General features: G+C 39.5%; 1 protein-coding gene across 1 annotated transcript in view; it reads right to left on the bottom strand.

Annotated features, from left to right (window-relative positions):
* Window positions 1-13,392, bottom strand: part of SHISA5 (shisa family member 5) — a 33,638-nt gene that overhangs the window by 15,330 nt on the left and 4,916 nt on the right. The window contains exons 2-3 of the mRNA XM_032208984.1: window positions 4,289-4,442; window positions 2,176-2,250 (exon numbers count right to left, since the gene is read on the bottom strand). Of these exons, the coding sequence (XP_032064875.1) occupies window positions 2,176-2,250; window positions 4,289-4,442 (229 nt within the window). The remainder of the gene's footprint in view (window positions 1-2,175; window positions 2,251-4,288; window positions 4,443-13,392) is intronic.

Below are 13,392 nucleotides of genomic sequence, written 5' to 3'. Positions count from 1 at the left end.
TAGGATCAGTGGTGGGTCGCCAATTTTCTACTACCAATTTGGGCACTCGCACGCGTATGCTTGCACAATGCTTATGTGCATGCACAAAAGCATTTGGGCAAGTGGGCGGAGCCTCCCAAGGATGCTACTACTGGTTCGCCTGATCTGGGCCGAACCGGGAGCAACCCACCTCTGCTTAGGATGCTCTGATGGCTGAATTGGAAAGCTTTTTGCTGCTTCTAGAACCCAGTTTCTGCTATGGCCATTTGGTGCACATTTGTGCTGAAGCCACTTTTTGTTTTGAGTTGAAATTTTTTACAGTCTTCTGATGGCCATCTTATGTGGTCTCAAGTCAGAAATGCAGGAACTAGAAAGGGGATAATTATTAATTTAAATGATTAAAAATTTGTATAAAAACATAGATTTATATAGTTCTAGCCCAATGCTGGGCCATGTTGATAGCAGAGATATTTCCGACTGGAAAGTCATTCTGTGTGCATCTCAGTCCCAGAGGGCACTGTAAAAAATGGATAGTTGTTTGAATACTGCCATATTTGCAGTAAATATCCTTGTCCTCAAGGAGAAAACCCCATTTTAACATGTGTGTAACATGTGTTTTAGCCAAACCAGTGTGTAGTCTATTTAAACAATTCCAAACCACCAACACCTCTTCCGAACCTCCAGGCAACTCCTCAAGCAATTCTATCCAATTATGAACATGTTTAACTTGAAGTTTCTATCTTTTTGGTGGCTCTTTTTGAGGTGTAGTAATAATCTCCTTGGCACAATCCAAAAAGCTCCTCCTTGATTTCAATATTTTTGTAGGGGGTACTTAGCCAAGTGGGGGCAGATCATATAACAAGGTTCAATATTCCACGTCTTGTGCCCTAGTCTGATTTTGGGCGGGGGCTAATATAAGCCCTACCCCCAAAATAAACCCGGGGATGGGCGTGGCCAGCAAAAGAAGTGGTGAGCGTGGGAGAGCCGACTGTGTCTGGCAGCAACCGCAGTCCGCCAGCCCCTTGACACAGCATAGATAAGTCTGAGCATGGAGGCAGAGGCGGGGAAGAGTCAGGCGATCTTGACATGCTTTGTGGCTCACAGGAGGCTTGGGGAAGGCTTGTGTGGCAGCCCCGCCAGTAGGTGGAGGCAGAGGCACAGGGGAGGCAAGCAATCCTGACACCCCCAGGTGGGCGCCTGCGCAGTGCAGATGGTGGGCGGTGCATTGGAATTGCCTTCCTTCTTCCTCCGAGCCTCTGCCTCCGCCTGCCTTTGCCGCGCTAATCGCTCCATTTCAAAGTGTCCCATTTGCAAGCAGACAAAGCTTCCTCTCCCTCTGGGCGAAAAATGTGCAGTGGAGCCAGGTGGAGGCAGAGGCATGGGGGGAGGCGGGCAATCCCAGAGCGCTTAGATCCCATTTGCAACCAGATGAAGCTTCGAGTCTCTGTCATTTCTCCATTAGGGTGAAACGTGTGTCTGCTCTGGGAAGCCCCCCACTCTCTCTGTGTGTATTATATATATAGTCTTATTTTGGGGGAAACACAGGTAGTTTGGCCAGCTGCTCAGGGCAGAAAGCTCCAACAGCAGCAAAGAATTGTTAAGAGTGCTAAAATGGTGGCTGCTTCCAGGAGGCATGGGGAGCAGGCCCAAGTGCTTCAGGATCCCATCAGGGTAGGATGGATATGGAGAAAGGTTGGGGTGGGGGGGTTGCTGCAGACTGTGGACTTGTGGTCAATTGCAAAGGTGAATGACGGCAGGCTACCGCAGCCACTATAAGTCTGAAACACAGTTGTAAGTAACTTTGGGGCAGTTTGTCATAACTTTGAATGACCATAAAGTAACTAGTCATATTTTGAGGACTACCCGCACACCTCTTAAAAATGGCAGAATAATTGCAGTGTGCCAAACTGACCTAGGCAAGGCTTCACAACATCTTTAACTCTCAAAGTGCAAGTATGCAGCAAGCTGCTGCAGCCGATTCTTTTAGTTCTGTAGCTCCCACCTTTTTCATCTTTTAAGTCTATAGTTATGGTCTTTACAGTGTTACAGTGTCCTTTAAGTTAGCGTGGTTAATTTCAGTCTCTTAAGTTTTTACTTTAGATTGGTGAAAGGATTATCATCCACATAAAAAGAAGCATATATAGATAATACAGGGTATTTCCTTTCTAATTCCATGGGATTTTTATATACATGTACCTGTAATCAGTCGTATATAGATCATCAAAATCTGGGTCTATCTTGAATGGTTCAGCCTTGAAAGATGGAAGTGTACTGTAGCGACAAGATTAAAAAGAAAACATTTTAAAAGATGTTCACAGATTAAATAAAACAATGTTTAAGTTGCCCTTTTCTAATAAAATATGAGAAAAGCTATATAACTAATAGTGTTAACATATAACATTTACATCCTGATAATACCCAAAATGACTGACTAGTCCTTAGAAGCAATTAAAGAAAGAAAAAAAGTTAATGGTGTATTGAAAAGAAACAAACTTTAGGGAAATCGAGATTAACATCACTTGCATTGATTTACATCACTTTTGCAATTGCGCAATTAATGTAAAAAGTGTTGTGTGCAGGAAAACATGTTGAACACTAAGTGACATCCAAAAAAATCTGCAATGTATCTATCAAACCAAGACTTTATTTCATTGAAAGGAGGAGAGGCACACCACTGGGATACTTTAACTTGGATTATCGCACTGAACCTGATGGCTTAAACGCTATCTTCCAATTCTGTGATCCCAAGATACAGAGAATAAGTGTCACCAGGTATTAAGCCAGGGTCACATAATTATATGACATAATTATTTGCAACAATGTTGCTTAATGCCAATTCTTTTCACATTTTTAAATGTTAAATTGTGCTTCCTGTAAATAATAATAATAATAATACAGTAAAGGGATCTTATAAAGCTGTGATGGCGAACCTATGGCACGCGTGCTAGAGGTGGCACACAGTGCCCTCTCTGTGGGTACACGAGCCGTTGTCCCAGTTCAGCTCTGCCACACATGCACCTCTTGCCAGCCAGCTGGTCTTTGGGTTTCTGCTGCGCATGCATGATGGGCATGTGGGGAGGGAACATGCGCATGCAGAAATAGATGCAATTGGCATAGCAGGTAAATTTAGGTCTGTGTTTCTCATCTTTGGCAACTTTTAGTAGAGTGGACTTCATCTCTGAGGATTCTCCAGCCAACCTTATTTAGGCAAAGCCCACAACTTTGGCTACAACCTGTGCCACAGGGCCAAACCCAGGACGGTTGCCCTGTTTAATGCTTGCAGTTCAAACAGGGAGGAGCACTTTAAGCAAGGGTCCAACACAGTTTTCCAATCAGATACCTGACTATTTTTTGGACTACAATATCTATATATTGATCTATCTATATGCAGGGAGCATATTGGAGGATTTTTTCCCCTCTGGAATGTGTTTTCTCTATAGTCATGGTTTATCTTTGAAAGCAGTCTCTTTTTAATTTTTTTGGCCAGGTTCTCATCTCCTGCCAAATATGGCCCAGCTGGTTTTGTTTTCGGAAACCCAAAGTTGGGCTTTCTTTGTTTTCCTTAAGGAAAAAACAAAGAAAGTCCAGTTGATTTTTGAAAAAGCACCTCTCGGCAGGGGTGGGTTGCTGCCGGTTTTATTACTGGTTCGCAACCCCCGCATATGTGCACTGTTCAATGTAAATTGTTCCTCACACATGCACAGAACAATTTACAATGAACTGCACATGCGCAGTCACTAAAATCCAAAATGGCGGCAGCCCAGCGGCGGCGAGGGAACCAGTTTGGGGGCGTGGCAGTCTTGGGTCGCTGCTGAATCTGCGACCCAGGCCTGAATTCCATTACCAGTTCATCTGAACCGGGACCAACCCACCTCTGCCTCTGGAATAACCATGACCTGGATGATAGAATCTCCATAGACATTTAGCTGTTTTAGGAGAGTTACCTTTGATAGGATAGGGCAGTATTTTCCAGCTTTGGAAACTTTAAGATGTGTGAATTTTAACTCCCAGAATTCTTCAGCCACTAAGCCAGGCTGGGATTGCTGAGTGGGGTATTCTGGGAACTGAAATCCACACATTTAGAAGTTGCCAGGTTTAAAAACACGGAGATAGAGAGAGGACAGACAGCAGTGCCAAGCCTCTTGTTATTGTACTTTTGGGCTGGAAAAATGAACAAGATAAACAGGTAGCAAAGGCAGAACATGAAATTATGTTCTAACTTCAGTATCCTGTCCAGAATTGTTATATACAACGTATCTTAATCAACCTCAAAACACCCTAACCCTTGTACAGTCATTTCCAACCATACCTTTCCCAGGGACAGATAATCTGGAAATTTTTGTCCAAGAAGTCTGAGCAACAGTAACGATTAGTACAGGTCCCACAACAAAATTTTGAGCAAGTCTGCTGTGAATGCCAATCTCCATCAGAATCTCGGTAAGCCTCACAGTCTTCAGAGGAAACTGAAAATTAATCAAAGCAAAAGGTTATTTTACAATATCATATTTAGCTTTGAAAAAAAATGACAGCCGAGAGGAATATGGCTGCATTCTTCATACCTGAACAATTACGGCAAAGCAGAGAGTGAAAACCTATTTTGACATCTCAGATGGTAAGGTACAAAATAATGGTCTGTGATTGCAGGAAAACAGATCCCTAAGTTGAGCCTTAGAAAGAAATTCTTAACGGAAAAAGAGCAATTTGTTTATTTATTTATCAAATCTAAATAGTTGCCCATGTCACCAAAAGTGATTGTGGGTGATGTCCAGAATGTCACTATTGATGAATGTTTTCAGGCAGAAGTTAGAAAGCCATCTTTCTGAGATGTTTTCACATGGATTTGTATATTCCATGGGGTTGGACTTCATTGCCAACCAATTCTATCAGTTACACAGCAAATGCTGAATATTTTCTAAGTGGATGTGTTGATTCTTAACCTCTGGCCTGGCCCTGCAGAAAGAGTGAAGCACTGCTTCAGGTGGCACTGCGTGTTTCCTGCTTATTACTTGTCTGCAATCAATAGCAATAGCAGTTAGACTTATATACCGCTTCATAGGGCTTTCAGCCCTCTCTAAGCGGTTTACAGAGTCAGCATATCACCCCCACAGTCTGGGTTCTCATTTCACCCACCTTGGAAGGATGGAAGGCTGAGTCAACCTTGAGCCGGTGAGATTAGAACCACTGAACTGCAGATAACAGTCAGCTGAAGTGGCCTGCAGTACTGCACCCTAACCACTGCGCCACCTCGGCTCTTTTTTTCAGATAATGAAAGAGGAGTTCTGGGCGCTTCTTCAAAGAAATATTTGCTAGTACAAAACATACATGAACCTAACATTTAAAGAAATCGCTACCTTGTATTCTTAAATAAAATAAATAAATAAAATGAAAAACAGGAGAGAAATCAAACCAAAACACAAATAAGCAATTAAATTATCTATGAATAATTTAATACATTCCACTTAAGGAGAAAAATGAAATGAAAAATAAAAAAAAGTTTTAAAGATGCAATCCATTTCACAATATTTTCAGCTATAACAGAAAAGGAATCTTAAGAAACCTGAAAAAGAAACCAAAAAAGCTTTGCCAGCATAAAAAAGAAGGAAAAACGTTCTTTTACAAGATAAAACATTCACTACATGCAATACAAGATATATATATTTTTTTGCATTAGCACAATTTCACTTGGGAATGGAGAAAGAAAAAAGTAGACAGATGGAAAGGTACCATAATTACCTTTCCATACAACTTGTATGCAGACTTTTGATCCTTGAAGGATCCAGTGTAGTATGGCTGTTCCAAAGTTGGAGGGGAAGGAAGGTGTGAGACCTTGCCAAGAAAACTGCAGGGACTTTTTCAGATTTTCAAGAAGGACTTGATTCAGCAGAATAAAAAAAGATGGCCTTGACAGGCCTCTCATAGCTTCAGTGTCAATGGCTGCAATCAGGGATAGTCCATGATGGAGTGTCTAGCTACAGATGGCCCAAGGTGCTTTACAGATGATTATCTCCCCTGAGATAAACACATTTTGGCAAGTGAGCCAGGAAAGCTCTCTTCTGATTTCTAGAGATAGAGTAGAATAGATTAATAGAGTTGAAAGGGACCTTGGAGATCTTCTAGTCCAAGCCCTTGCTTAAGCAGGAAACTCTACACCACTTCAGACAAATGGTTATCCAACATCTTCTTAAAAACTTCCAGTGTTGGAGCATTTACAACTTCTGGAGGCAAGTTGTTCCAATGATTAATTGTTCTAACTGTCAGGAAATTTCTCCTTAGTTCTAGGTTACTTCTCTCCTTGATCAGTTTCCACCCATTGCTTCTTGTCCTGCCTTCGGGTGCTTTGGAGAATAGTTTGACTCCCTCTTTTTTGTGGCAACCCCGGAGATATTGGAACACTGCTATCATGTCTCCCCTAGTTCTTCTTTTCATTAAACTAGACACACCCTGTTCCTGCAACCGTTTTTCATATGTTTTAGCAGCCAGTCTCCTAATCATCTTTGTTGCTCTTCTCTGCACTCTTTCTAAAGTCTCCACATTTTTTTACGACCAAAACTGGTCGTAAAAAGCAACCAAAACTGAAAAAGATGATGATGAGAGATGGAGTTTTTCTCCTTTCATAGGAATTTCTGTCTTAAGGAATAAGTACTGCTAGCACTAGAAGTCCTGATAAATGGATGACAGAAAAGATGGTCAAGAGTTAACAAAGGATAGTCAGACACAAAAGATAGTCAGGGACAACCTCAACCGGATGAGATGTCTGGTTTGGCTTTCTTCCTTAGCCTGAACAAAAGAGTTGCGACAAGACTGATGGACTTGAAAATATTTTTCAGACTCTTTGATTACCAAGCTAAGTTCCAAGGAAACCCAAAGAGTCATTGAAAAGTATAAGGCTTTGATTAGGAATGACCCAGGAATTGTTCATGGCTCTGGAATCATTGTGTTCCCAAACTTGCCACTGTTTTACCAAGATTTAGCAAACAGTCATTCTAATGGAAAGTTATCTGCTGTTTTCAATCTCAGTTTGGAAACGTTATCTTTGGGTCTTTTTTAAACATAACATTTGTTTCCCTTTTTTACAGAATTGCTGCATGTAGAAGTAGCTCTGTTTACAGGAGTCAGAGAAGAGATTAGTACAAGCTGCCAGGCACCTTGTACGTAAAGGTATCAATTTGACTGTGGAATGGAACTCTTTTCTGCAATTTGCATTTTGGGCCTATTGGTTTTACCATATAGTTGCAATGGATGGTATAATTTAAAGGGGAAGGGAGAACTTTCCATTTGAACCTAACCTGTTCTTGCATAGCAATACAGAAAAAAAGGAACTGCTTTATTCTATTTTGCACCTATCTTTTTTTTTTAAGGAAAAAAGTGGTCTAACCTTTCAAATGCCATGGTTCAGAGATTGGGGGAGTGGGTAGAAAAAGAAATGCAGGTTAAAATAGGCAAACAATAGTTCTACCCTATGCTATGCTAGTAATAATCCTGGAATAATGTGCCCAGTTCTGGCCCCCACAATAAAAGAAAAATTGCTAAGGAACTAGAAAGTACAGAGAAGAGCAAAGATGATGAAGGGAACTGGAAGGATATTTTGGACATACATAAAACAAGGGATAGTAAAACCAGGAAGTACGGTATCTATGGCTCAATGAAGTGTAACTTCCTTGCAAACTTGCCCAGCAAATGACCTTTTCCAATCAACATGTGAGATACTGAACCTAATGAACTCTTTTAAGTCTAATGAAGTACATACAGTCCAGCTGAAAGCATAGGTTATGTGGAAATTCAACATGCTAAGATGGAACAAAAACAACAATACACCAAAGTCGAGGAGAAGATCAAAACATGACTGATGAATAAAAATACCAATAGCCAGACAGGAACTTCTACGATCAAGAACAGCTCAGAAAGATCTAGATCGCTCCCAAAATTGTAATGTAATAACAGTTTGTGACAAAATTGATGAAAACCAGCTGATCAGAGTCTGATACTTCTAGTGAGAAAGTAGAATTTAGCAAAGTTAACTGTGTTTATATGTGTGTGCAGCTTATGTGAATATTTTGTTTGTTATTTTTAGCTTGCTATTTCTCTCACTATCTTTTGTAGCCTGTGACATTTTTCAGGACTGCACAAGCCTCTATTTCTGTCCAAAATAATGATACTAGGACTAGCCATTAAAGCACACCCTCTTTTTTCATGTGTGTGCACTACCCTAAAATGGGGGGGGGCTGCTTTAAGGAGTTAAAATGCCACTCTTAAAGCAACCCCAACTTGTTTTTAGATTCAGATAAGGGAAAGGGAAAGGTTCTCCTCACACATATGTGCAAGTGACTCTAGGGGGCAGTGCTCATCTCCGTTTAAAAGTTGAAGAGCCAGCGCTGTCCAAAGATGTCTCGGTCATGTGGCCGGCATGACTAAATGCCGAAGGCGCACGGAACGCTGTTACCTTCCCACCAAAAGTGGTTCCTATTTTCCTACTTGCATTTTTACATGCTTTCGAACTGCTAGTTTGGCAGAAGCTGGTACAAGTAACGAGAGCTCACTTCATTATGTGGTGCTAAGGATTCAAACCGCCAAACTGCTGACCTTCTGTTCAACAAGCTCAGCCTCTTAGCCACTGAGCCACCACATCCCTTTAGATTCACATACAGGCCTGCAAAAAGGGATGCTTTAATGATTAACAGAGAGGTACTATATTCATGTGATGTTTGAAGTAATTCTTCTGAATGACTATAGAAGCACGTACAGTCCTAGAATATCCAAAAGATGTGTTATAAATCTTTACTGACAGTCAAACAAATGCTGTACTGATTGCCTGAAGGATTTAATAGCAGCAACAAGAGCAAATTTTCTGGCTAAAGTTTGGAGACCTGAAAATTTAGGGTTTTCCCATTTAGATGTCATTTGTTAGTATCTATTTAAGAAGAACAATCCTGAGGGTTGAGTATGGGAGAAAGCCCATGTTACCCTCGGCTAGAATTGCGGTACTGATGACCAGTTACCAGATTGCACATTTTTGAAATTGAAATTGACTGGTTGACAAGTTGATTAGGCAACTGAAACCTAAAAAAAACCCACCTCAGGAACAGAGGTGGTATTCAGCAGGTTCTGACCAGTTCTGGAGAACTGGTAGCAGAAATTTTGAATAGTTCGAAGAACCGGTAAATACCACCTCTGACTGGCCCTGGCCCCATCTATCCTCTGCCTCCTGAGTCCCAGCTGATCGGGAGGGAGTGGGGATTTTGCAGGAACTTTCCCTTGGAGTGGGGAGGGAAAGGAGATTTGACAGTATCCTTCCCCTGCCACACCCACCAAGCCATGCCACAGAACCGGTAGTAAATTTTTTTGAATCCCGCCACTGCTTAGGATTGAATTTGATCCCTTCCAAATGGATACAAAACCATTCTGAGCAATTTTTGCTTCCTCACTTATATTAATAAATCAACTCTTGTATTTTAAGTGTAAGGCTTGGCCAAAATTACACCTATTTTCAATAAGACAAGCCAATTAACCATCACTCTGTCAAATTAATACACTTTATTAGAAGCTCTAAAATAGGCTTTTCTCTTTAGTCTTTAAGCAGCTCTCGTCTTAATAACTAGGGAAATCCTCTGGCACAAATATAATTCATTTATATATGTTGTCTACGTATCAATATTGTTGCTTGCTTTTCAATCTTTAAAGTTTTAATGTTTCTATATTCTTGTTTTTATGATGCTGTAAGCTGCTCAGCTTTATTAAATTTATATGTCAAACAAACAATGAGATGGAGGGCATATAAATTTAATAAAAACAAACACAAGGTAATACCAATCTTAGTGTAAATGCAGTGCAGCAGAACATATTCCAGAAATAGTCCCCAGAAAAGAAGTTAAATAAGAAAGCATCCTTGTCCCACAATTCAAGTTTGTATCAAGTCAACAGTTAGGAATTTAACTCAAGAACACCATCTTCCAAAATTAATAGCATGTAGCAGCAAAACTACTACATGCAATTGACACAGTAGTTCTTCATGTACTCCAGTAGGTCAAAGAAAAAAATGAAAGTTTTGACTTATTTATATAGAGTTCATTCCTTAAAGTCTAATTTTCAGGTAAGCACTTTGTAAAAAAATAAAAATACTAGTCCATAGCCTGAAATATCAAGGCATGTAGCACTCAATAAGTGGAATGTTCCAAATACTTAGGTTCTGTTTTAATTGACAGGAAGTGAAACATACACTCCTCTAAAACGCGCCCTGTGCTTTTTAAGTACATAAAACAGCCAATCCTTTATTATTTCCTTTTATTTTTTTCATATTTACAGAACATCTTTCAGTAACTATAACATCTGAGATCACGCAATATGTAGGATTCAGCTAGATTCCTATCTTATATTTTCAAAATTTCTATAACTTCAAATTTTCTGAGAAAACTGCTTAATGTTGCTTGGTTTCTCTGTAATGCAGCACTCCACACATACAGAGAAAATGAATTGATACAGACCAGAATATTGAGAAGCATCTTCAAGGTTAAATCTGAACTTTTGATCACACAGCTTAGCCTCTCTATTGATCTTTCCTTGAAACACAACATTACTGAAAAACTGCAGTGCTGTGGACATTCTCTTGCTGGGTGGGGAATTCTGGGAGTTGAAGTCCACAAGTCTTAAAGTTTAGACCTCTAGCCTAGAGTTATGAATTAGCCACAACAAAGCTTTAATAAAGAATTCTGGATGTAGAATCCCATACTGAGCTCAGCAATTTTTCTACAAGGTTTGGCTAAGAAATCACAAGAAAATTTTAAATTAACTATATAATTAGAGAGCTTCATTATATGCTGTCAAGTCAAAGGCCCTTCAGATCTTTCAATACTACTTCCGCTGCTACTATAATCAAGTCCATCCACCTTGCTGGCGTTGCCCTTTCTTTTTCTTTCCATCTTTCTCAGCATTATAGAGATCACAACCGCGAGAGAGCTGGCTCTTGCATAAGTTCGCTACAAAATGGTAATTTAAGCCTAGTTATTTGTGCCTTATTTCTCTTTCTCCATCTTTAATAACTTATCTTTTGTATAAGTTTTCTGAAAGTTCTTTATTAAGTTTCTTTCTGAGATCTGTCCTGGGTTTTTGAGTCTTGGCGATTTATTTATTCTATTTATAAATTTATTTATAAGTTTCCACTATTCATCCTGACATCCAGCTTTCTTTCTTTTGCTTCTTGGTCTTTGGCAGGCTCTTTTCTCATTTATCCTGTAACTTATTTGATTCCATTCCATCAGTCCTTTGATTTCCTATCCATGGGGAACCACACTTCAAAATATTTCCCATGCTCTCCATGAAATCAGAATGAGTAGGATGGCACCTTTCCAGACTAATACATTTTATTAAAAGGCATAAGTTTTCATGAACTTTAGCTTTGTGTATGTGATGAAACTCATGAAATTTGAATCCTTTTTCCTAAAATCTGTTGGATCAAAAAGATGCTATCCCACACCCCCTGATTTTTTTTTACCACTACTAAAGCCAAGCTCTTCTACAATGCCTTGAAAAATGGTATGTGCTCAAAATCATTGTGTGGAAAATGGCTGAATTGTTCTTTAGCTTAACTTGGAACTTGCACAAAAGCAGTTCATGACCTTTATGACTGTCAGACTTGCCCACACCTCTGCTGGTGTAACTGAGCTCCACTTCCTGACACCAACAATATAATTATTCTGATCTCTGTGTATTCCATCTGGCAATGTTGATTATATCCGGGTGTTGCTTGTTTGAAAACAGCCTTAGCAATAATGAAATAGATTGGCAGAAACTGTTAAGTCATTCTCCTGCTACATTTTTGTTTATCAGATTGTGCAATTTAACCACATACTTTCTTTAATGTTTCCATCATACTTTCCAACCACTAGCAGCATATCCAATTTGCACATTCTGTCAATTTCAGATTGGCTTTAATCATATATGACTATATTGTTTGTTCACTGATTGCCAAAACAACTAGACACGAAGACAATTTTTACCCTCATGTCATCACTCTGCTAAACGCATAATTCTCACATTGTTTTATGCCTAAGGATATCTAACCATGTAGTTAGACTGTATTACTATTATCTTTCTCATCTTTCCTATTACCTGCTCTTATTGTATCTTATATAAACTATAATTTTTTGGTTGTATCTTATGATTTATCACTTTCTTGCTTCCATTTATACTGAGAGCTTATCCACTTGTGTCCAATCACACTTGGCTAATGAAGAACATTCTATTCTATTTTAATATTCTACAGGTATTGTTTTCAAAGCAATGTGTATCCTAAGTAGTAAACATTATTAACTTCTCAGAGTATCTAATTCTAGTCCACTTCAAATTGTTGATGTCTAAGAGAAAAATGTATAGTTGACTCAGTTCATTTTTTTGCTATGCAGTTTTCCCATGTTCCTGCTTACATTTCTTGCCCTCACTGTGATTCTGTCTTTGCAGCTTTGGATTTTCATTTCCCTACATGGCAACATTAGCAACTGGATGTCCCAAAGGCTTTAATCTAGCCTCCGCACAAACAGTATTAATACTCTGTTCGTTCTTAGTAAAATCATCTGATACTTTATCAACTACACATTGGTAAAAGACGCCTTAGAGGGTCCAAGAGGGATATGCAACTCTGAGGGTAATTAGTGACATGAGAGTTTTCTCTCCCTCTCTTTAACTTTTTAATTGCTCACTTTCAGCTTTGTTCATAATTCTGTTTTAAAAGTTTGTATTTATTTAAACCACCCAGAGTCTCTTAGGTGAGATGGGTGGTATAGAGAAGTGATCAATAATTTGATCAAGCAATTTACCGCAGCCCTTTCCATAATATGAAATTATGTTTTTGCTATTGGCCCCAGAGTGGCCATCGATGTCCAACATCTTCCTATTCGCTGCTGTCCAATATAAATGTCTGTTTGCTTTAGCTGGGTTTCGTTGTTAGGTATTTCTTCAGATTATTACAGAGATTAGAGAATGCATTAAAGGCTGACAGCCAGTCAGTAGATGACTGGATTGTTCTAGCCCACTTAGCATTGTCTGTTTTAAGGAAATCTAACATTGCCTTAGTATCGACTTTGGCCCAAATTAACCTTTTATTTTGGGCCACCTCTACCTTTTTGGTGAGCCATCTGTCAGCCGTGTTATATGGTCTTAAATCTGAGCGGCCCCGCAATGACATGCTTCCAGGCTGATGATCGCTATTGACGCTAAGATGTGCTGTGATCTCTGAAAAGAGATTGACTTTATCTCTAGACACACACAAGAGATCCAGTATACTGCTTGAATTGGCCAAATGGTATGTATAAGGATACATATGATTCTTATCCTTAACTCTCAGAATTTGGAGATAACTCTTAAAAATTAAGGAGACTAGGAGCAGGCCAGTAGCACTACTTTTGCAGTCTCTCGAGAGTCAGA

Source organism: Thamnophis elegans, chromosome 2 (assembly GCF_009769535.1).
Source record: "Thamnophis elegans isolate rThaEle1 chromosome 2, rThaEle1.pri, whole genome shotgun sequence".
NCBI lineage: Eukaryota > Metazoa > Chordata > Lepidosauria > Squamata > Colubridae > Thamnophis > Thamnophis elegans.
Note: the sequence above shows the minus strand (reverse complement) of the source record. Positions and strands in the feature narration are given on the sequence as shown.